At 39.0% G+C, this 24,415-nt stretch overlaps 1 protein-coding gene across 1 annotated transcript in view; it reads left to right on the top strand.

Annotated features, from left to right (window-relative positions):
* LOC129098182 (ras-related protein Rab-26-like) overlaps nucleotides 1–24,415 on the top strand; it is a 44,535-nt gene that overhangs the window by 19,040 nt on the left and 1,080 nt on the right. Inside the window, exons 4-7 of the mRNA XM_054607169.1 lie at nucleotides 870–936; nucleotides 5,784–5,836; nucleotides 22,364–22,429; nucleotides 23,809–23,865. Coding sequence (XP_054463144.1) covers nucleotides 870–936; nucleotides 5,784–5,836; nucleotides 22,364–22,429; nucleotides 23,809–23,865 — 243 coding nt within the window. The remainder of the gene's footprint in view (nucleotides 1–869; nucleotides 937–5,783; nucleotides 5,837–22,363; nucleotides 22,430–23,808; nucleotides 23,866–24,415) is intronic.

Genomic DNA, 24,415 nt, shown 5'->3' with positions numbered 1-24,415 from the left:
AGAAAATGTATTTGCTATTGGATCCAAATTTTGATGAGAGACTGTGGTGCCTAAAAGGTCTGACTTAATAAGCCTTATTCCACTGAGCATGAGACAAATGGCACCAGACACAGTTGATTACTATTCAATATAATGACAGAGACAGAGCTAAAGATTAGGAATGATGGAAAAACTAAATACAATATGTGCTAACCTTAAATCTAAACTAATTTCTATATGTGTTAAACTGTATTAGCAATTAATCAAATGACTGTGTGTTATGTAAAAGGGTTTATTTGTAGGAATAAATCACCTGATCTTGTATTTTAGCATCTTTTAGATGAATGTTTTGATTTTACAGCCTTCAACTTCAGTGTTTTTGTTCACTCATATCACTCTAATAGACCTTGTTTTTAGCCTAAAAAAGCTTTGATACACCTCATGTATACTACCTTTCCAGCACCAAATGGTGGGAAAATATTAAATTGGCATTCACCCGGTGGAAGTAAACATGACTCCTAATTAATGCTTATGTTCCTCTGTGTCTGCTTATGCATGCATTGGTAACTATTTGCTAAGACGTTACCCTTATGGTTACCTTTATAATGGTGTTGGCAATGTTGTGTTTACAGCTTACTGCACTCCCCTCCAGTAGCCAGAAAAAAATCAATTAATGCAGCTTTGAGTAGAGATGTTTTTCAGAGCTGAATTCATAAAACAATGGACTATTCAATAGTCCTCCATATCTCATTTCCATATTCCAGACTTTAATCGAATGGAGGGTTTCACAATGAGCTTTAGTAAGATGGCTGAGCAAACAGAGCGCTTATTAAAAAGATAGAAACTTCTTCCTCTATTCAGCGATTACCTTTCTCTCTTATTCTCTGCAGATCTGGGACACAGCTGGACAGGAGCGGTTCCGCAGTGTCACTCACGCCTACTATCGTGACGCCCATGGTGAGACGCTCACACAGATATACACACATATATATGTTTTTTACAACAGATATATATTTATTTTTTTAAAGCAGGGGATTAGCTTTTGAGTTAAAAACAATCTCTATTTGCTGTTACTCTTCAGATGCTTGACATGCACCATAATATGCAGATTATGGACTCATTATAGTGCAGTGTCAGAGTAACAGTAAGATGTCTTTTACAGCCTAATGCATGGAGTGTAGATTACCTGTTATGACAGTGCTGAGAGGGAGCTATAAAATACATACACTTGTGTACATTGGCGGTCTTCCTGTGCACATCAATGTACAATAAAAGTGAGTTTTTGGAAAATGCTAGTTTAGACTTGCTGTATTGCCTAGGCTAGGGAATATATGTTCTATACCAGTTGTGATTCACAGCCTTGTTAGTGTCGAGGTGTAGATGAGATTGTTCTCCTTCCACTGTGCAGTGTTATCAAGCACTGAGGTTTTTTTAACTTTTCTCCTGGGATGGAAGGACAACACATTCAGGATGCATGGGACTCCTTGATGATCTGTAATCAGTAACCACAGATGAGTGTGTGTCTTCATGTGTCCATCTCTACTTTGTATTCATCATGATGTTATTGTCATTAGCCATGCGAGTTAATTTAGAAAGCTCTAAGTGGCAACACTCCATTGGTTTATTACAAAGTTGGAAATCAAGGCAGAGCTGCTTTTTAATAAATTGCTTCAGTCAAATCCACATAACCTGGTGTAATAGGCACAAAACATTCATGGTCTGATTAGCCTTTAAAGAATACCCCTGCAAGGCCAAAAGATGCAAGTATATTTATACTCGTCTTTAAGAAAACACTATAGTACTTTTGCTAAAGTTAGAATTGATGTAATCTTTCTAGCCCTGTTTGAGATTCAGATTTAAAATAAAAAAGAATATGGTCTAAAAAGAAAAAAATCTGTTCTAACTATCTCCAGATAACAGTTTTGAGTTGAATGTGTAGGTGGGCTTTTTACAGTAACTTTGATAATGAAACCCTGCACTCTACGACACTGAGTAATGAGCAGGAGTCAGATGCAGAGCGCCATAAACGGTAGCTGTGGCACTCTGTGGTTTGTAATGTTCAAAAGCTCCAACTGTTTAAAACCTGCGCTAAATGGCATAAACCATAAGTGTTTCAGTGAATAACAGCTTGAATGAGATGAAATGTTCCTGAAAGAACTAAAGGATTTAATATTTTTCACACAGAATAGCTTTTCATGCAGGGCTGGCCTTTTTCTTACTGTGGCTCCGCTCCTTTTTTGGTACTTGACTTGCACACAATGTTTTATGTGTGTTTCATTTTATATATGGAGAATGCATCATCAGGTTTGGTCTTTTAATCTCTGGGCATTTTGGGATCCCTGTTTTATCAAAGGGAAGTATCACCGTCCGGATCAATTTGTCAGTATAATCCATTTTAGTTCATGTGTCTAATAGATTTATACATCAGACACAGCACTTTGCGTTCAGTGCGGCAAGTTTTGTCTTTCCCTGCACATCCAACATTTTCGACAAAATGTAGAACTTTGAGGCGCTTTGAAGAAGTATGTTTGCTTCGGGGGAAAAATCTGCACAGAGAATAATAGATCCAAACATTTCCTCGTCAGGATTTTGCATCAGCTTATGTTCGTGCAACCATCCTTGCGGGAAGTAATACCGAGGCTTAAATGGTCTCTGTGTGTGTATTATCCTCATTATACGTTGGTTTTTAGCCTGCATCATTATAGCAGGATTTATTTGTCTCTGTCTGGAAGAAGGAGACCCTGGAGGACTTTAAGCAGGTCCAGTATCAGGCACGATGCCAGGGAGCTTGCCTTCCTATGAAAACCACATCACACACACTATTCCATAGTACCATTCTACCTACCTTGTAAGATTCAGGAGAGCTTAAGGGTCCTGTAAATTAATATACTTTGTGCTTAGGGCAATACCACAGCAAAAAGCACTAATTTGAACACACATGGAAATACTGACTGTGATTCACTGCAAATCTGTCTAACCTGAAAAAAGCACCAGACTGTCAGTGATGTTTTGAAGTCTCTAAAGTGTTGTACAAAAGGCTCTGCTACTTTGGTTTCCCCAGCTTTCAGAACTTTGTTCAAACAAAAACACGTACATTGTGATCTTCCTGCTTACCATCGCAATGTGTGTAAACTCGACTGTCAGTCTCTCTGTGCTTCCCATAAACTCTGAAAACAAACTGAAGTTTCTTTCTGCAAAGTGTTCTTTTGTCATTTCTTCTATCCCCACTGTGAACTGATCATGTAACAAAAGCAGTTGTTGCAAGTTTAGGGGAAACTACAGAGACTTTTGACTATTTAAAAAACATATGACAGTGAAATTATGACATACTGAAGGATTTGCAGATTGCACAGTTTAAAGGACCCTGAAATGAGTACTTTTATTTACTTAAACCCATTTAAACTATAATAGTGCATTGAAGCTCAAACTGAAACTCATTCATATAATCCCTGATGCACCAGGGAAAATAAAAATAAGAACAAATTAAAGCTTTTCAAATGATGTCAATGAAATCACAGTTGTGAGATTGATAATAAAGTGTGAATGAGAGGAAGAGACACACAAGCGCTCATCAAAAGCTTTTTCTTCAACTCCTATTGCTGTTCTTCCATCATTGTTTTTTCATTCCAGCTTCTGTTTCTCCTTTTCATCAAATCGTTCTCTATTCTTTGCTCCCAATCTATGTTCATGTCGTCCTTGAAACCTCAATTTCACTCTCCCATTTGCCAGTAAATCTTTCATATGAGACTTCTTGATTGAGTTTGTTGTTTCCAGTGCTTAAAAGAAAAAATAAGTTTTGTGTATTTTTCACAAAATATACAGAAGGGATCTGATTTAATAACAAATTTTTACCCAAATACAATTTGAGGCTGACCTTTACAGATAATGGAGCATTGAAAATAAAAATAAACAGCTTTATGGAAATAATGTTCAATACAGCTGGCAGAAAGGCATGCATGAATGCACACACACACACACACACACACACACACACACACACACACAGACACACCTAGAAACAGCACTTTATGATTTTCTGTGTCCTGACTTCAACTATTAAGTGATAACTTATAGCAAGTCTTGCAGAACTCAGCTTTATTACTTTGCTGTCAGTCTTCATCATGCTCATCTCTCCTGCATTGCCTCCTTTCCAAGCTGCACAGACCCTCGCTGCCTTTCAAAAACCTGAAATCCTTGTATATAAATCTCCTTAGACACATAGGGAGACATGTACTGAGGCATCTTTGCAGTATAAAAGGCTCTTTAACTCATATTTTCTTATTTTTGTGTAATTCATGTAAAGTTGAATACTTACAAAAGTAACATGTATACTATTATATATATGTATTCATTTGCCACATTAAGGCATTCTCATATCTGTTAGACTGCATTGTAAAAAAAATATACCACTGGCACAGCGATACCTAAAGAACGTCTGATAATGACTGAGGGGCAAATTCAAAAAAGGATTGCGTGGCCTTTCCGGCCACTAAAGACCTTTCCATCTAGGGCGTGACGAATAAATGTCACGGAAATGTTTAATACTCACCTGCAAATATTTAGCACCAAAAACTCATCCCGTCAGCGATGCAAATGTGGGACAAATGCAAAAATAATGTCATTAAAATGTTTTTAATAGATTTGCGCAGTTCCCTCTGGTAAACAGTTATGCAGCGTATATGGCTAGGGCTTTTATTGTGAACGGTAAGAACAGAAAGAGTGGATCCGGTATGTGCTGCCTTTGTCAAGATTGAAAGGAGTAATAAAGTTTTCCATCTTGTTTTGGACCAAGAAGCCTCAGTGTTGTTGTATATTAACGTGATTTTCGCCGCGTCATATCCACATTTTGTATTTAAAGCATTTATTTTAAAATTTGTTCCAAAAATATGCTGATGTGCGAGTTAAATGCAGGGAAAAAAGCCCCTCGTGTGTCAAGGCCTTAAACCTACAAATAAGACAAAATGAACCCATGTAATCCTCAAAGCACCAGTAGGTGAAATGCACACATAACTGCGCTGCCATGCAAATAGAGCATTAATGCTCCGGTGCTATTTTCATGTATTTAAATTGGGTTATATACTAAGGCCAAAATTGGCCTCTTTCTATGCAAATGACCCTTAATGCAAATACAACTCACAAAGTCGTTCTCTTCAAAGAGTTGGTGGTGACTGAGGCGCATTTATAAGAGATGTTGTGTCCAGACTTTACAGTGGTCATAGCAGCAGTGATTGTAGCCAGGCCAAGGCATCCTCATGCTCCGCTCAAACTCACTTATTTTTGGATGCAGTGACACGATGCAATGCTGGTTATTGTCATGAAAAAGTAATGAATAAAGCTCACCTACAAGAGGAAATGTGTTAAAATGTGATGATAGACAAATAAAAATGTTATTGCATCCCTTCTCTCCCCAATCCTGGGGGGTTACATTTCTCCTTTTCCTCTCTCTTAATTGCCTTTGGGAGGTTTTGGATGGAAGTGGCACTGCTGACAAGACCTTCGGCCAACACAATGGCTCAAGCACATTTATTTTTCCCCCACCTAAAGTCTCAACTCTGGTCTGTCTGGTCTGGCTGATTGTGACGCAAGACTTTGTCAGGGCCAAGAGAGAGAACTCAAATAAGTCAGCCTCTGGCAAGTAAAAACAAACTCTTTCATAATTTAATTTGAAAGGAGGTTCATACATCAAGGTGAAAGCTTGAATTAAACTCTTTATTTTCACCAAACCACTTAACATTATAAAATGATTTGCAGTCGATGAATTTTGAAACAATACACTTAAACATTTCTCTCTTTTTGTTTTTTAGCTTTGCTTCTGCTGTATGACGTCACGAACAAAACATCCTTTGACAACATACAGGTAGGTGACCTTTTGTTGATCTTTAGTTTGTTCTATTTAATAGTTGTAAAGTTGTTATAACTACTTTGAAATGTTTTGTGTCTGATCCAGAAACCTCTGTGAATTGTATTCTTATCTACAAGAACAGATATTGCTATTATTTCATTAACATGTACAAATGTCACGCCTGACATGGTCATTTATAATTAAATGAAATAAACATTCCCATCATTCGTAACCTGCTTATCCAGTTAAGGGTCGCAGGGGTGCTGGAGCCGATCCCAGCTGTCAATGGGCGAAGGCAGGGTACACCCTGGACAGGTCGCCAGCCTATCACAGGGCAGACATATATAGACAAACAACCACTCACGCTCACATCCACACCTACGGGCAATTTAGAGTCTTCAATGCACCTAAGCTTTGTACTGTGGGAGGAAGCCGGAGAACCCGGAGAGAACGCACGCTGACAGCCCGGGAATTGAACCCGGTCTGCTGTGAGGCGACAGTGCTAACCACTACACCACCGTGCAGCCCCACACATTCCCATCAGATTAATTTAATTGATTGAAAACTTTGGTTGGATCACTGCCTCAAGTATTGTCACAAAAGGCACAGTAACATCTGATACATCTATGAATGAATGACTTAATGAATGGTACGGGTTTGTAATGCCAAGATGCTGAGCTACATGTTCTGTCATTTTTGGCAACATCATTAACCCACGTTTTTATGAAAGTCAGTCTGTATGACAGATGGTTGAACAAGCAGTGATCTGAAGGAAAGATATCACAACTAATGGTAACAAGAGGAGTGGGGGTTGTTGTGTGTCCTTGTCCTTTCTATCAATCAACAGTCATCCAGCATCTCCATCCCTCTAGTTCTCTCTACACTAGAGTCTAATGCCTAAAAGGAGTAGGAGAATATATGTGTGCATTACAAAAGCCTTACTACCATACTATTTAGTATGCCAGAAGAAAAATATTTAGTATGTCCCAATACATAGTAAACAAATGAAATATGCCAGAAATACCAGATTGTCCTACTGCATCCGGTCGCATGTTGCAGTATGCAAGCCGACATGCATTTCAAAGTGCAGCTGATAGATGAGCAAGAGGGTCAAAGTTCAAGGTGCAATGTTATGTCCCAATTGAATGCATACTACAAGCGAGAGTACGTCGTTGTAACGGCAGCTGCAGTATGTTCTAAAAGGAAAAGAAGAAAAAAAAATGTGATTTGGAGTGCAGCTTCAGATTGTGACTATGAATTGACATGGCTGCTCTCCCTCGTAGAATCAAATATTGGAAGTCAGAGCCAGCAACATGAATGTATGAATGTGTCAGTGTTCACGTTTAGCATGAATGTAGAAATCTCTGTAACCAAAGAGAGGCAATGTGTTATGTCTGCCCTCTTTGTAGCTGTACCTCTTCTAATTATGTTTTTTCTAGTGCACCTTACCTCCAAGTTTATCAGATAGAATGGCTTTTATTAAGCACTTGCGTTGAGTTAAGATGTATTTCATTAGTCCCTGCTGGGTCAACTAATATGGAGCAGTGTGGAGCCACACTTCAGCTAACAGAGACCGGCTCCAGTCCTGAGGAGGGTGTCCCAGTCAATAGCAGTTAGATGAGTGTGGGAGGAAACCATTATGGACATAACATGCATACTAGACACAGAAAGGTCCCAGTCAGCCCATTGTGGTCCACTAAGTGCTGACCACTTGGAGCCTGTCCTGCTGGTCTGTACAGAAAACAGGAACACTGACAATAGATTATATGGTGAAGGATGAAACTGATTTGAGGGAAGCATGCTTTAAAAAGGATACAGAGGAGAAGTAGAACTGTGAGTATATCCTTATATATCGAAAGGAAATAAAAACATATTTTGTTTGATAAAACTTAACAGCACCACTTATATTATACTCACAGTTGTATGAGTATATTGTAAAGCATCACCAATTTGCCAGCTGTAAAAGTCAATAGCAGTTAGGACAAAAATGACAGCCACTCAGAAACATCGCCTTCATTACCTTCATGGTGTCGCTGTGTCATCATACCTGCTGTTTCCCGCTGGGTAGTGAATCCACCTTGCAACGGGAGGGGTGGCAATTTCCAACTGCTTTAATTGACACTGGCCTTCTCTCATAGCAGCAAAGGGCTGTTAAGGGAAGGAGAGAGTGTTTGTCACCGGTCTCTGCCAGAGATGATTTGCTCATCTGCCCTGAGAGATCATTAAAATGGAAAAGGTTTGTCTTTAGCTTCAGATGTGAACAGCAGCTCAAGGACAGGAGAGGATGTGTGTATGTGAGAGTTCAGAGGGAGGACGGGTAGGACACTGATATATTGAGCAGGCAGTAAGAGAAGGGAGCACAGGTAACTGTCAACCATCTGAAACTAAGTCTCCAGTCTCCATTCAATGTAGGAGATTTCACTGTTTACTGTATATATATAATGTATATGTTGCACCTGACTATAAAACAACACATACGCATCAGTGCGTATGTACCCTCTGTTTAATCCAATCCAGTGTGGGGCTGCAACTAAGTTATTTTAATTGTCAATTAACCTATAACCATAAAATCTATTTAGTGTATGTGTCGTCAAAAATGTGGCAAACTCTCTTCCCTGTTTCTCAGAGCATTAGATAACAATTTGTTTGTTTTGCCAGACCAAAGATTTCCAATTAATTATTATATACTGCCGAGAAAAGTGCCTGTATTTTTGTTTGATAAATGACTAAATGGTATCAAATGAGTTGGTTGCTTATTGAATATTTGAGTAATGGACAAACTATGACAGCACTTATCCTCTCCTTCTTATTTGTTCCAGCTCTTAGATGGTTTTAGTTTATTGTTACATGCTACAAGTGTTCTAAAAAAAATCTGCAGTTTTCTATCTTACAGCTAAAATGTCCATTAGTTGAGACCCTGGCCCTTTTGTGTTGCAAGTTTCTGGGAAGGATGTTTCTGTTTGTCCTGAGTGAGTTTGTTCATTTTCCTTTTGCCCGGGCGTAACAGGCCAATTTCTACCTTTACACCCTAATATAAAAAGCCATATTCTCTATTTTACTTATAATCTTCTTTGTTGGCTGCAACTTACTTTGTATTCCATCCATTTTCCGTAACCTGTTTATCCAGTTAAGGGAGCCTGTCAATGGGCGAAGGCAGGGTACACCCTGGACAGGTCGCCAGTCTGTCGCAGGGCTGACATAGAGAGACAAACAACCATTCACACTCACATCCACACCTACGGGCAATTTAGAGTCTTCAGTGCACCTAAGCTGCATGTCTTTGGACTGTGGGTGGAAGCCGGAGAACCCGGAGAGAACCCACGCTGACACGGGGAGAACATGCAAACTCCACACAGAAGGTTGTCCAGCCCGGGCCCCTCTTGCTGTGAGGCGACAGTGCTAACCACTACACCACCGTGCAGCACTTACTTTGTATTGCTTCTTTTAATTGTATTTTCACCTCAGACTGTGGAAGTTTTGTTATTTTAAACAGTTTTTAGTAGGGCTGCTACCCTTTGGTTGTTTTGGTCTTAGTTGACTAAGATTTCTTAAGATGTCTTTCTTTTTTCCAAGAAACTAATGAGCACATCTGGAAAACCAATCTGTTGTCTGATTCTTTGTGAAGAGACTCAGTTTTACAGATGTGATGATCAACTGATCAATTAATTGACAAAATTGACGATTGAGTGTTAGTTTCCTTAGAATTTATTTTGTTTGAGGACAGCCCTAGGTTTTAGTCTCCCAGAGATATCTTTCTTCAGAGACACAGTTGGACAAACACTCCCCTTCCTTGCTTATCCTTCCGTGCTTTCTTTCTCAACTCCACATTCAGTCAATGTCCATTACAGCGGGGAGATACAGCGGTGGCAAGCTACAGATGCCTGCTGGCACACTGCTGCCTAACGAGCACTAACTCACGTTAATGAATGCTAATGGTGATGAATGCCACTGATGAAGGAGAGGGAGAAGCAAAAGGGGAAAATCATTCTCTCCTCCTCCGCCCTCAGACCTGCTTCTCTCTCTCTGCAGTGTATTATTGTCTCCCCAGATGGGAGACATTTAGGCAAGAAAAGCATTAATGTCATAGGAGCTGTCCATCATCTCACTGAGAAAGACTTAACACTTAAAGCGACAAAACAATTCATCTTATGCTCTGACTTGCTACATCTGAATAAAAACTGCTGTCATTTGGATAGCATAATTGTGGTGGTTTAGAGATTAAAGTGTAATTTCCTTGAATCTGCAGATCAGTATGAGTTTTCTGTCGTTTGTCATTTGCATTTAAAGCTTCAGCTTACATCAGAGGCTATTAGAGTTACTCAGGTGTTTCATGTTGTATGTTATGGTCAGTGGCATGAATCAGTCTACTGTTTATGTTTCACAACGGCAAGTATTTGTTGGTTTAACCCAGTGGAGCAGAAAAACACAAGCCATTTAGTAATGGGATGAATGTCGTCTTATCAGAAGAAGTGCTTCAGGGAGACTGTAAAAGTCCATTTAGGCCTCTTTCGCAAATCATTTGTCTGGGTTATTCCGGTTATAAAGCAGCATGGCTCCTGTGGTTCTATTAATTAAAGCTAGGATCACTCACCGTTGATGGGAAGATTGTTGAACCAGAACTATTCAGTGCTCTCTGTCTGTCAATTAACCTGCCCTTCCTGAAACCCACCTTTTAGAAAGATCAACTCGTGTGATTAGAGAGATTGCTCTTCAGCTTTAGGATCTGGGGCTGGGCTGCAGTGTTGGTAAAATACTGTCCTCACCAGAAAAACGTCAGCATTGGTCCTTTGATCAAACGGCAAAAAATACCTTTGTTTGCATTTACCTTTGGGAACAAGCTTTTTTTTTTAGCTGTGGGAGTGATGCGTTTTCTGTCAGAAGCAGAGGCAACAAGCTACAAACACAAAACTAAATAGTATCACATTGTCAAGATAGTCTCCCTCAACTCCTGAGGGACATAAGTCCCTTTAGCCACTAAATGTTCCATTATGTTCACCAGCTTGTTGCTAAATTTGTCTGAGCAGGTAGCATACAGTGAGTTTACCAGAGCTTTAAACCGGCTGCCTGCTGCGGCAGCGAGGGAGACTGAATTAAAAGAGTTAAGTTGCAAATAACTTAAATTAGCTGAAAGACGCTACTTTGCTCCAAAGCGCTGGAGCGAAACTACAGTTTGATAACAATTTTCTGTGGGTTCATGATCACGAAGCTACTAAGCGATCATATAGTCACTTAATTTATTGTTAATGTAAAAGTATTACATTAGAGCAGCTTTAACCATAGCCTTGGCAGATCAGAAATGAGTCATATGAATAATTTAGTAATGTTTTTTAAAGGCGATGACAAACAACTTATTTTGCTGTTTAGTTTTATAGATCTTGCTGAACTGCTGACGTGTCCTTGAGCCAAGACATTAGCGCCTGCCGTGCTGTTATGTAGCTTAACCTTTTTAAATTCAAAACATTTTAATTCATCAGCATTAAGGCACCAATCCGAGTCTCGTAAGACATAAACTTTCTGTTTCATATTGACTGTTAACAGATCAATAGCCCTGACCCGGATTAGAATACATTCTCTATGAATATAATGAAATGATTCCTCTTGAACTGTTCGGCTTTGATGCTGATTGTGAAATTATCTATTACCTTACAGCTGCAAATGCTCTGACATCTGTGTGTTTTTGTGTGTCTGCGCCTGAATGCTTGATCATGCTTCCGTGTCTGTGTTGTAGAAACCAAATAAAAGCAATGAAAGAGATGAAACCTTCATTCATCTCTCTCCGTCTGTCTGCGGGGCATGGACTGGCTTCAAATGAAACGGCCGCCTGCCTACCTCATATCTGTTAGTTAAATGTCACGGCACCACGGCACCAGATGGTGATGAGAGAAAGTGTCAGTAAATAATGCAGTGATAGGAATTCAAATTGCATTAATTTGTAATCAGTGGATATTCTGGCGTTTAAGAAGTGAACAGTGTTGTACAAGTGTTGCGTGATGAAACATATCGTGGATTGTTCTGCACCACCAGGTTCTATGAAAGGGTACTACACGCAGTTATCCTCATTCATCACCTTTTTACTCACACATCTCCTGTAATTTGGTCTGTAAGCTCCATTGCTTCAGTATATTACGTCCTGACCTTGACTGTAGGCATATACTGTATGTGATGCAGCCAGTGGAGCGTAGTCTCGCGGAGGCAAAGTGTCGGTGTTCAGCTGCTTGCTGTGGATATTCCTATTTACTTCGATGTCAGCTGCAAAGTGTCAAAACAGAAGGGGCGCTAAGAACACACACTCAAACTCACTCAAACACAGTGAGATGAATGAAGAAAAAAAATAAGTGAAATACCTTAGTGGATGTTACATATTGGAGGTGTATGTCTCTCACTATGGAAATAAACTTCAGTATAGATGAAAGATATATACCGTATTTTCCGCACTATAAGGCGCACTTAAAAGCCTTTAATTTTCTCAAAAAACGACAGTGCGCCTTATAATCCGGAGCGCCTTATATATGGATTAATTCTGGTTGTGCTTACTGACCTCGAAGCGATTTTGTGTGGTACACGGCGCTCTGTCAACATGTTTTAGTAGACTTAGTAAACTACAAAGCCGCACCGCTTGCAGCATTACGGCTACCGTAGTCAGGAGCGTCGCGGAGTAATACATACTGTGCTTCACCATAATATTACAGTGTGTGTGTATAAGGACCCAACATGGCACCTGTCAAGAGACACGCTTACGACGCGGACTTCAAACTCAAGGCTATCAGTCACGCAGTAGAACATGGGAATAGAGCAGCTGCGAGAGAATTCAACATTAATGAATCAATGGTACGGAAGTGGAGGAAGTTTGACTGACTGACTGTTTTGTTTCGCTTAATGCGCCTTATAGTCCGGTGCGCCTTATATATGAAAAAAGATCGAAAATAGACCATTCATTGACAGTGCGCCTTATAATCCAGTGCGCCCTATAGTGCGGAAAATACGGTAGAAAATGTTGAATCTACTCTTGTTTTTTTTGTCCTAGTTGCACATTTTTTATTACCTCTTTGTTGTGGAGGGTTTGGAAAAAGGAAGGCCATCATCTTGCTGCTCTTTGTTACACAACACATCATTTCTGTCTGCTCACCAAAAAAAAATGCCTTTTATGTTCCTCTGAGTTTGTTGCAACTCTGCATAAGGAAGCTCTTTACCTGTGAAGGGGCTGACAAAGGTCAAAGCCTTTCAAACACTCTCAGAAAGACACAGTCGGCAAATCATATTTCCGTTCTATCTCTTCTTTCAGCATCAAATAGCACCTTGAACTATTTAGAGAAAGAAAAGGCTTTTCAGAAATTAAAGTGCCCAACTGCCTATTCAGCTTTTTGAACTGTCTACAACTTTAAAACAATTCCATCAAAAAGTATTTACCCCATTACTCATTTATTCTAGCTATTATATATTCTATATTTGTCTAACTTAATTGTTTCAGACTCACAAAAAAATGAATATAAGACAAAACAACCTGAGTAAACATAAAATACAGAAATACAACACCAACTGGCCCTGTGGGAAAAGTAATTTCCCCCATAGTTACTCATAACAACCAATAAACCAAATTTAATTTATAATTTGTTTCAATTAGACTACACACATTCAGGCTTGATTACTGCCAGCCCTGTTATATCAAACACAAGAGCGAATCCACCTCTGACAAGTAACAAAATTAAGGTTTTGGAGTTGCATAATCAAAGTCCCGACAGTTTGAGGTGCTGTGGTAGGAGCTTAAAGCAGTGGTTCATGCTCAAACACCTACCAGTATGGCTGAATTAAAGCAATTCTGAAAAGAAGAGTGGAACAAAACTCCTTCACAGCGATGTGAATGACAGATGTTGCAGCTAAATGGGGCACAACTAGTTATTAAGTTCAGGGGGGCAATAACTTGTTCACATGGGTGACATATATGTTGGATAACCTTTTTCCTTCTATGAATTAAATTAAAAACTGCATTTTGTTTAGGCTGTCTTTGTCTTATAATTAGTTTAGTTAGAAGATCTTAAAGAATGAACTATGACAAATATAAACAAATAGAAGAAACCACAAAGGGGGCATACTTTTTTCACTGCACTTTATTTCAAAGATTGTCCAAGAGGGACAGGAATCTATTATTTCTATTGTTCTGATGGTGTTGGTGGTGTCTGAATAGAAGAAGTATTCAAGATTAGACAGTTTGGAAAAATGTTGTTGTGGGATATGCCTTGGGGATAGAGTTTTGGATCTATAAAGAAATATGCTGCATAAATAGTATTTTCTGCTTCAGGAAAAAAGCATTTGCAATGCAGGTTGAAACTTTTTTCCATATAACTTTATATACAAAGTCACTTTTACGTTTTCCCCAAAAAACTTTCTAAAGTGACCAGATTTATCAAATAATCTTGGAGCCAGAGGTCTTGCACTGTCTTCATCGAATCATTGTGTTGTTTTTTTGTTTTCTACCATCTTTCAAGTTTGTCACAGCAACTATTGAAACTGCTGTTTCAGGGAAAATATGTGATCCCTCTAAAGCCAAGTTCTGTAAACCTTCTTATTTATTTCTGTTTGCAGTTTTACTGCTCACATTTTACCCAGTTGTGCTTTTCTTTAAACTGAGATATTATTTTCGCTCTTTGGCAAAGTTTGGCAAACAATTGGTCAAAGACAATTATTGTTAAACTTTCAATAAAACACCAACTAGACACACATTGGTCCCCAACCAAAAGCCAGCACATTTACAAAAGCTCAATGTTTTTCTATCACTCTCAACCTCTTTTGTCTTTTCAGGCTGTTTTAGCTCTAAGAGGCATCATTATTTTTTGTTGTGGGCACTCTGGCTTTTTATCACATTCCTGCAATCCTGTAATCATTCAGATAGACGGATCTTACAGCTTTTGTTTGAAATAAACAGGGTGTGAAAATGGATTTCAACTATACAAGCCGTCTGATACTATTGCACACGGCTCCCTTCATTGTTGGTTAAGCTTTTTCGCGTGGACGGTCAAACCGCCATGAGCAAAAGCAGTATCCTGACAATGAAACGTTTGGTTCTTTTATACTCTTTGCAGGTTTCTTTCAGTTACGTCTTGCTGTAAAACCAATATCCTCCCAAACTGTGTATTTGGGGCAGTGTATCCAAAACTCAGTCTACTGCATGGTTTTAGCATGGTTTCTGCCGACCCACTTCCACTAAGTTAGAAAATATTGAATGTACACGGAAAAGCTAAATAAATCTTGATCAATAAAACAGGCAGTGAGGAATAAATTAATCCAATTGACTACATTTACCACCAACACTGATTGGACATCCACAGAAAAGGTGCCAAATGTTTCTTTTATGACTAAATATCTTCAAATCTGATGACATGCCTCAGCTTTACTTCTTGTTTTGTCCTAATTATCAAACCTTAGCTGATGCTAACATGCAAAACAAGAATGTTGAATGTGGTAAACATTTTACCTGCTTAGCATTAACATTTTAGTGTTGTATCTGATGACTTAAAAAAATTGGTGAGGGCAAGAGGAAAACCAACCTATGGCCTCATGTTATTTTCCACTAGTTGGCAGTGTATCTCAACCATCCTACAAGATTTCTTCTAGTCGCCATGGGCTCTGGAATGAACCTTGTGTGTGTGTGTAATCAGCAGTCCAACAAGATGTGAGCGGAGTTAGGCAGAAGAGACAAAGTGTGAGGACGGTTTTCTGTCTCCTTTGGACTGAACCTCAATGAAAAGCTATCATACTAAAATGTGCCAGTGGTCAAACAGTAGAACCAGAAACTTTAAGTTGCTGTAAAAGTTTGATACCAACTGCCTCTACAATGTGTGTTTGCACAGCTTATTGCAGCAGAATCAGTAGTGTTAATAAGCCTGCAGCATGTCAAGACATTAGTAGTGGATCTAAGATGTTGTTGGGTTCATCAAAGCAGAAGTAGACACACTGGATCAAAGTAGTGGTTTCCCATTAGAGGTCACCCTCCTCCCTAACAATGTGACTGTATCAATATCTCAAAGACAGCAATTCCATATATGGCTTTAGGGGTTTTCTGAGCTTCTCTCCACTTGTGATTGACAGGAAGGCGCCGAGCCCCACACCACCCTCTGACACACAATGTCTCTGGAAACAATTGGCACAGATGCAACCGAGCAAATCATGATAATGAGGACTGTGTGTATGCACACAATCTCCAAAACTGGCACACAGCTAACACACTAGCACATTCTTGCCTCTGGGTTAGATGGTGCGTGGATCAATTTATTTTAATGAAAATCTGGCAATGTGACATATTTGCAGGTTAATGACTTCTGTTGATTTTTTTTTTTCTGCAGCCCACTCACACTGAATCTCCATTTTTTCTTGGCACTTGACATTTTACCCACTCCATTCTTTTCCCTTCGTTATATACTGAAAACCTTAAGTTATTGATTCCCTCCTTTATATTCAGACATACATCATTTGGAAAAATAGAAATCCATTCACAAAGTCGAGTGCTGGCTTGCACTGGCAGGGTTTGTGAGCTGATTTAATTTAGCTCTTGACTTCCCACAAGTGAAACACATCTGTCTTGCACCTCTGCTTTTCTGTCATGCATGTTGTTTAGACACACTAGGTCTAAGAAAAGGTAAAGATTTGCAAAATCGAATTCACGTCATACAAAATGTACTTATTAAATGAAGTAAGCAAGTTAAAAAAAAAATGATATTCCCCAAGACACAGTGACAAAGTAGGCACACCAAACAGCTCAGTAAACTAAGACAAATACAAATGCAGGGTAGCTGTTCAGCACAGAAAGTCTGTTCAATTTGTGCACAAATGCTGACACCTAAAAGATTTTCTAATTAACCAAGTATATTCTTACCGGTCTTCATAATATTAAATGCAAACATCAGTATATTGTTAAGAAAAACTTTAACTTTATATTAAAGAAATGGGAAACTAGAGAAAAAATCTTTTTGTCATTAAAAATGATTCTCTTTTCATGCATTTCCAGAAAACCTGTAATATACATCTGAGTATATTATCATTTATTCAGCAAAAGCTAAACCACTCATTTACTATACATGTTTAGCTAAATGTGTGCTGTTAAAACAATGGAAATACAATTAGAGTATTCTACTCAAAGTTATTCCTTTTTACAGTATATGTTTTGGAATATAAAAAAACATTTTTTATGTATGCACATGGAAGCCTTAACACTTGAACCCTGAAGAGTCACATTAGTTCATATGCTTACTTGTACTGTGGTTTCAGTGCAACTTGGAAACACAGGCATTGTTGTAATATATTTATTGGCTTGTTTTTTGCTATGAGTTGGCCTTGTTTCATCCTCAGCTCAACAGTAATTTGTCTTCCTTCGGCAATGTGTACATGTGTTTCTTTTGTCGGAGTACTGTTTGCTCAGAGGGCTAAGCTAAATCACATTAATATCTGTAAAGAAGGGATTTGATGAAGAACGGGGAGAAGTTTTGCTTGATGTTTAGAAATGTGAAGTCTTCACTCTTGTGCTCTTCTCTTACTCTAAGTAGAATTTGAAATTTACAACATATGGGTAAATTGTCAAGAAAAGATGCATTAAACAGAAATCCCTTTCCCCATACCCATGCTGATTAGTCATTGTGCATTGTCCATTAGACCAGAGTGGATCTTTAGATAATACGCCATCTCAGGACGGTGTAAACTGCTCACTGACTGAAAATGGTACAGGTTTAAGGCAAGGGTTTGTGTTTAGCTTCTACAGCACAGAAACAAAGTGGAAAGCATCAAGAGGTGAGGATAGTTCCTCTGCACTCATCTCGCTCTCACTCTGACTGCAGCTTATCAAAGCACATCAGTCATCCCGACATGTCTCACACCCATGTGTGCCAGCAGATAGACGTGTCAGCTGCTCTTTTATAAACATAAAAGCCTTTTCTCTTCCCTGTCAGGCCAATATAACACAGGAGGGACTTGATAACTGATGTGTGTTTTATTAGCGATATTGTGTGTGCCTCTAAAATTTGCAGAAGAAAACATTCAAAGTACTTCCACAAATGTCAACATGCTGATTTGAAAATGCCAACATCATAAACCCTGGTTTTGAATAAATCTAATATTGATTTGTTTCTGCATGCCTTGTAGTGTACCTTCATGAATGTGGAAACAACACAGCCCATAGAGTGACAGGAGTTCTCTGTGTCTTCCTTGTTTGTCAGACAGTGACACCGTATCACTCCGTTTAGCTCAGCTGTCTCGCTGAGCTTATAGCTCCTCTCAGGGGATAAGTCCTACTTTCTCCCAGCGCTCCTCTGGCTTGGCTCAATCTGACTCTGCCTGTTGTTGGGAGCAGACTTGGCTGTTGGTGTAATACTCTGATCAAAGCTTGGCAAGAATAGCATAGTCACCCATAGCAAATGTGCTCTGACAAAAGTGCAACAGAGGGAAAGTTGGGTCATGTGGAAAGACACTCCGAGGCTCCCTGAGGAATTTTGGTAACTTTCATTTTTGTGCTCAGCAAAGTATGACCTGATTTTTATAGGATGCAATTATATTGATACTGTACACAGTATAATAAATGCATATTGGTGGAATTCAAGGACAAGTCATTCAGATTATTCTGGTATTGTTTTTATAGTTTTATGGGACATACAGCAACAACTTATCACTGGTTTACCATTTTACAATTTTTACAACTTTTTTTTGTTTAGTTACTGATACCTTACTTTGAGAAATACAAACATATCTTTAAAGAAAACTATCCTTTTTCCAAGAGAAGCCAAAGTTCCTATATGTCCAATGTTGAATGCAACATTTAGATTCAAACTATCCAATCAAAGAGTAAATAAGCAAGACTACAGATTTAACTAAGACCTGATGCTATACGCAACAGATTTTTAAGGGTTGTGTCACAGTAACAAGTAAATATAATTCGTACTTTCACCTCAGCCTGTTATACATTTCCAAACACGGTCTTCGGGGGAAGAAAAAAAGAATGTAGGTAGCAGCCCTGCTTTTTCATCTCAGTGACAGCAAAAAGAAAACAGGCACCATCAGAAGAAACTCACATAGCTCTGCCAGTGACAACGTCACAACGCAGCTGCCAGCAGGTGTCTGCCTTGGCTTTTATCTTCCTTCCTTTCTGATACAGATCCTTTGGTCTTTGTCTTGTCTCTCACTGTCACTGTCTCTCTCCATCTTGCTGCCTTTGGCACCCTCTCTGTCTTTCTGTCACATCTCTGGCTTTGTCTCGGTCTGTCTGCCATTGTTATCATCTCTTGTTTCTACAGTTGAGTGGGCAGCGCGAGTTTTAGCGGAGCCTTTGGCCTTTTGACTTCATGAAATTTCATATTTTAGAGCATATGGGAACTAATTACTTCTCTCTTTTTGTTAATGTTGACTGAACAAGTTACATGGGTATTTTGTTAAAACTTTCAACCTGATATTATAATGCATCAGACTGCTAGACCACTGAGAACAGAAACCATCGGGGATCATAAAAATATGTTTTTTATGCCCTTACAAACAAACTTCCAGCTGAATCATATTGGCCACACTATTTGGGGACTATGAGAAGAGAAATGGATTACCGGCTCTGCCACATTGCCACTGACATTTGGCTCCCTAAGCATTTGACCAGAGTCTTGAATAAAAGATGAACCTAGCCCAGTTCTTTTTGCCATGGCCGCTGAGGGTATTGGGCTACGTTCACATTGCAAGCGTTTATTACTGAGATAGTATGTTTTTGTTTAGCTGTTCACATAATTCTTTAATGTGGTCAATATCAGATTCCAGTTGGAAACTGGTCACGATCCTAAACTGACCCACATGTTCATAAGAACAATAACAAAGACGTTGCACGTTGGCATCAAGAAAACATGGAGGCAACTGAAGTCAGGGTTTACAGCTTCACTTATATGTTTATGTGCCGTGGAGGCCAGCGATCATGAGATGAAGTTGAGGATGAGGAGAAAGAGAGCCACATTTTTAATTATGACTTTTTGAGGAGTACTGGCTGCTGCTTCAAATGGTCAGTGGAAGGGAAACTGAAGTGTTAGACCTCGCTGTCTCTCCAACGACTACCTTCATCATCACAGCTATCTTCCATGTTTACACTGTTCACTGTGTGACTTCCGCCAGGGCAGAGTTGTGACAAATGTCCATCTCGATCTGTATCTGGTTGAAGACGACATACATGGCCCAAATCAGAATTTAAAAGATCAAATTTCATGTGATTTGTGCTCTCCACAATGTTATGAAAAAAACTGTAGTTAATCACATAGCGCAGGAAAAAATCATACTCGGGCCACTCTTGCCTGCAATCTGAACAAAGCCGTAGACTTATTTGGAGCCATGTTTCAAGCCTTGTTTGCATACGGATGAGATACTGACTACAGGATGTCACTGTTTGTTCAGCCATTCACAGAGATGTCATGGCTCTCAATAATGGGCCTACAACTACAAACAGTATAAATGCACTAACATATCCTCTCATTCAAATGATAATGTGTGAATCACATTTAATGCACTGATCCTTTTTTGCCACGTCATTCCTGCCCTGCCATGAAAAGATAATAGACGCTATAATTCTCCAGTATGGAGGTGACAAGTGGAATCAGTGCTTGTGTCTATTATATGGCCCATAGTGGAGGTGCTCTATGAACAGCTGAATAACAATTAAATAAGGCGGGAGATACATGGACAATATTACAGAGGCAAAACATGTTGATTTGATTATTATCTCATAGAAAATGTTGAGGATTCACAGAAGTCAAAGATGAGCCATTGTCAAAGAGAAGCAACAACAGCAGACATTGAACCTGGCTGAGCAACATGTGAATGATAGGAAACCTTGACAAAATGCTTCATGCTTTGAATTATGCATAAAGCAGGTAATTATTCACATGCACAATGTTGAAGAGCACTCGTGATGCAAATTCAACCCACCCGACCTTGTCTCGGGCTAAATCAGAAAAGCAGTGGGCTTGGCCGGACCTTTGTCTAAACGTCTTTAAATGTCCCTCTCAGTCGGCCCTCCACTCCTCAGCGGTGAACCCCTTTTAAAGAACCTCAGGGCGACTGCCTGGACTCCCACAACACCAAACCTCTCCGACCTCATTAAATCAAAAGCACATCAATTTGCAACGGTGATTCAGCACTGCTTTCAAAGCAACACAATAAACTAGATGATTGGTTAGAGGACAAAATGCTATATAGTATGTAAATAGTATGAAAATAACTCCAATATAGAAATATAGCTAATAATGACTTGTTCGAATATCAGTAGAATTAGTATTAGTAAAAAATAATGTTGAGTTTATATAACCTAGATTAAAGGCAAGAATGAAGTAGCAAATCTATCAAACATTTCCTTTCTTCCATCTGTATTTTTATTGCATTTCTTTTTTCTTTTGAACACTTTTCAGCTAAACAAACATTGAGATTAAAACTGAGTCTTGTCCCTTATGACCAATAAGCCTTTTAATAGCCTTTGGTAATGAGACTGACTAATTGTCTGACTGAAATACAGATCTTTTATTTAAAAGCACCTGTGTGGTAGGAATGGCCATACAATGCTAATCATGTGAGCCTGTAGAGGGCCATGCATCATTCAGCTGGATTTGGAGTTAACTGGGTGAAGGCTCAGAGCTCCAGAGTTTGGATGTGGGATGGTTTGACTACAGATGAAGAGTCAAATAGGAGAGAAGGTTTTAACAAACGTAACAATCGAAGTTCATATTCTTACAATTATTTTTACTCTGATATTCACAGGCAGCAGTGACAACACATTCCCTTTCTCATCCCCTGTTCTTTAACATGATCTTTGGCTTGGCCCGATGATATCCCCTTTACAAACAAAGTGTCATCACCAGAATTAATTACAGAGGACCGGGCAGGGGGGAAAACTGCTCTGGAGTAGGACCACTTAAGGAAAGGCCAATTGATCACCAGCCAGTTAGAAATCCAATGTGGAGAAATTCACTGTGGGTACAATTAAGCTGTGTGCTGAGATGAGGGATATTATTTCAGCAGGAGGGGTTTGCAGGTGTCTTTCTGCACCGATTAAATGCTCACTAACCATGAATTGATGGTTTGGGTGCTGTTGGAGTTCATACAAGTGTGTGTTAGCCTGTAAAGCTATATCATTCTCCTGTGTACTTACTGTAGTTAAGGCAGGATGGAGCAGAGAGTGTTTATTAAACTGTGAGTGTGTTATGCTTACCCTTCCTCTCACAGTATTTCTCTTTCACACATACTTTTATCCCTTCTATGTCTTTGTCCTTGACTCAGTTTTTCTGTCTGTGCTCTTTTTCATCTTCTAAATGCCATAGCCTCTGTCACTTTCCTCTCCCTCATTATTCTTATTAGATTTTTTGCTCAGACTTGTCCTTGACAAGTCCCAGACAAGACTCTCTCTTCCTGAAGCCCTTTTTATGTGTACTCCATATTTCTTCTTTCTTGTCTCAGGTTGTTAATTTTTTCACACTCATAAAGTCTTGTCTACTTGTCTAACAGCTAATCTTCTCCTTCTCTTGTCTCTTTGTCCTGTTTTGTTACTAGGCATGGCTGACTGAGATCCATGAGTACGCCCAACAGGATGTGGTGCTCATGCTGCTTGGAAACAAGGCAAGGCATTGTTAAAGAAATCAAAAGTATACTCTAGATTAGAGGTTGATCAAAGGTGGATTTTTAAAGGCCGATATAACAGGGGTAGATAGGAGCAAGAAAAAGCTGATTGCCAATAAACCGGCTGACCTGACGTGCTTTACTTTTGCATACACCATTTTTAGTAAACATTTTTTTCACAATTAGACTCCAAGTTTAATCATTATCAAGAAAATAACCTGAAGAGTGGTTTGATGGATTACATATAAAACAATGTTATATGGCCAAGGCGCTGTTCTGTGGTTCATGACTTGCGAGTATTACTTCTGTCATTTCATGGATGTGCAGTTATGGCCAGATTATTTGGAAGAGAATGCCAAACTAGTTAGTAAGTTAAAGTAACAGTTAAATTATGTATTTTCCTCTCACTGGTCTGCATGTCCTGTAATTTGGACAAGGAGCTGATAGTGTTGCGTTATATATATATTTTTTTCATTTAAATAAACTGTAAACAGGTCAGACAGGAAATGAGGTCCACCTGTCTGCTTGCCGCATAATCAAATGTTCTAATCCTATCACCAGAAAGACTTTGACTTTGAAGTTTATATGGAGAATTGCTTTATGAAAAAAAAGTTGAATGTGGGCACTGTAGTTTATTTTGAGGCGCTGTAGATATTCCCTAGAGCACCAGATGTCTTATATACCAGTGCTAAAAATTGTCCCTAAAAAATAATGTGTTTTTTGCAAAAATGACAGAATGACATTCAGAAATGATCAGCCCATGTAAATAAAAGTATAATTTTGTTACATTTGAGACATTTTTAGATATTGTTGTCTTCAGTAGAAATCAATGGGTTTTAGGTCGGGTGCCACAGTCAGGATAGGGAAAGTATTGAGATATATTTACTGTCGATTGATAACAGCCTGACAAAAAATGTATAATATTAGCAGCCTATACTTCAAACCAACTTGAAACTCACTCTTTATTGGTGACTTTCTGCCTGATAACGTCTAATTTAAGGAAAATTATTCTTGTTGCTTTCAAGCACACAAATATCCGACAACATCTGAACCTGCTAATTTGCAAATATCAGTGTTACATGTTTTTTTCTATGACTGCCATTCACATCCCTCATCCTGAACAGAGAACAGATGTCTCTGCCTTGGAGCCCTGTCTTGTTTTAGTCCTCCACACTCCATATCAGCGCTTAATTAGCATCCTGAGAGTCAATCTTGACTCATTAGCTGCCATCAGACTTGAACACCAGGGAAGGCTTGTATGCAAACTGTGGACAAATGGCAAACAGATCAGCACATCGCGTGGGTTGATGTTGTGGTTTAAGCACTGATGTTGGTGCACAATGCTCGCGTGTGTGACCTTGTTTTTCCTCTCTCACCAGGCTGACGCCACTCATGAGAGGGTGGTGAAGAGAGAAGATGGCGAGAGGCTTGCAAAGGTAAATTATTGACAATTTACAAAAATATGGGCACAACTTTCAGTGTCTAGATGCTACAGCAGCAAACCTACACCGTACATGACCAAAACGTTTTCAATGCATCTTTTAATTCTAGTGAGATCAAGGCCTCGTATGTGACCCATGAAGGCAGTAACATCTCTTTTCATTACATTTTCAAACAGTATTTACATGGCTGATTGAATTTGAAGAATGAATGAGAAGATTTTGAATATTACAGAAAGGTGGAATTATCTAGAGATTTATTTCTGCTCAATGAGGACAACGTATCACCTGCATACCAAAAAGATAGATAAGGCAAAGAAAGGCCAGACAGCTCAGGTTTTCCTCCCCTTGAATCAATTAACATTTTATGATGAATATTTATTATATAGATTCCTGTCTTCCTTGTCGTCATGTCTTAAAGTTGCATGACCTTCTGCAGAACATTCATTTGTCATGTCAGTCAGTTTCATAGTCCTGATGGCTGCAAATGCAACCACAAAGCACTGAAACCAAAAGTTTATTTTTAGCGATATCCTAGCCGTGACTG

This window comes from Anoplopoma fimbria, chromosome 11 (genome assembly GCF_027596085.1).
Source record: "Anoplopoma fimbria isolate UVic2021 breed Golden Eagle Sablefish chromosome 11, Afim_UVic_2022, whole genome shotgun sequence".
NCBI lineage: Eukaryota > Metazoa > Chordata > Actinopteri > Perciformes > Anoplopomatidae > Anoplopoma > Anoplopoma fimbria.
This window is presented reverse-complemented; position numbering and strand designations above follow the sequence as displayed.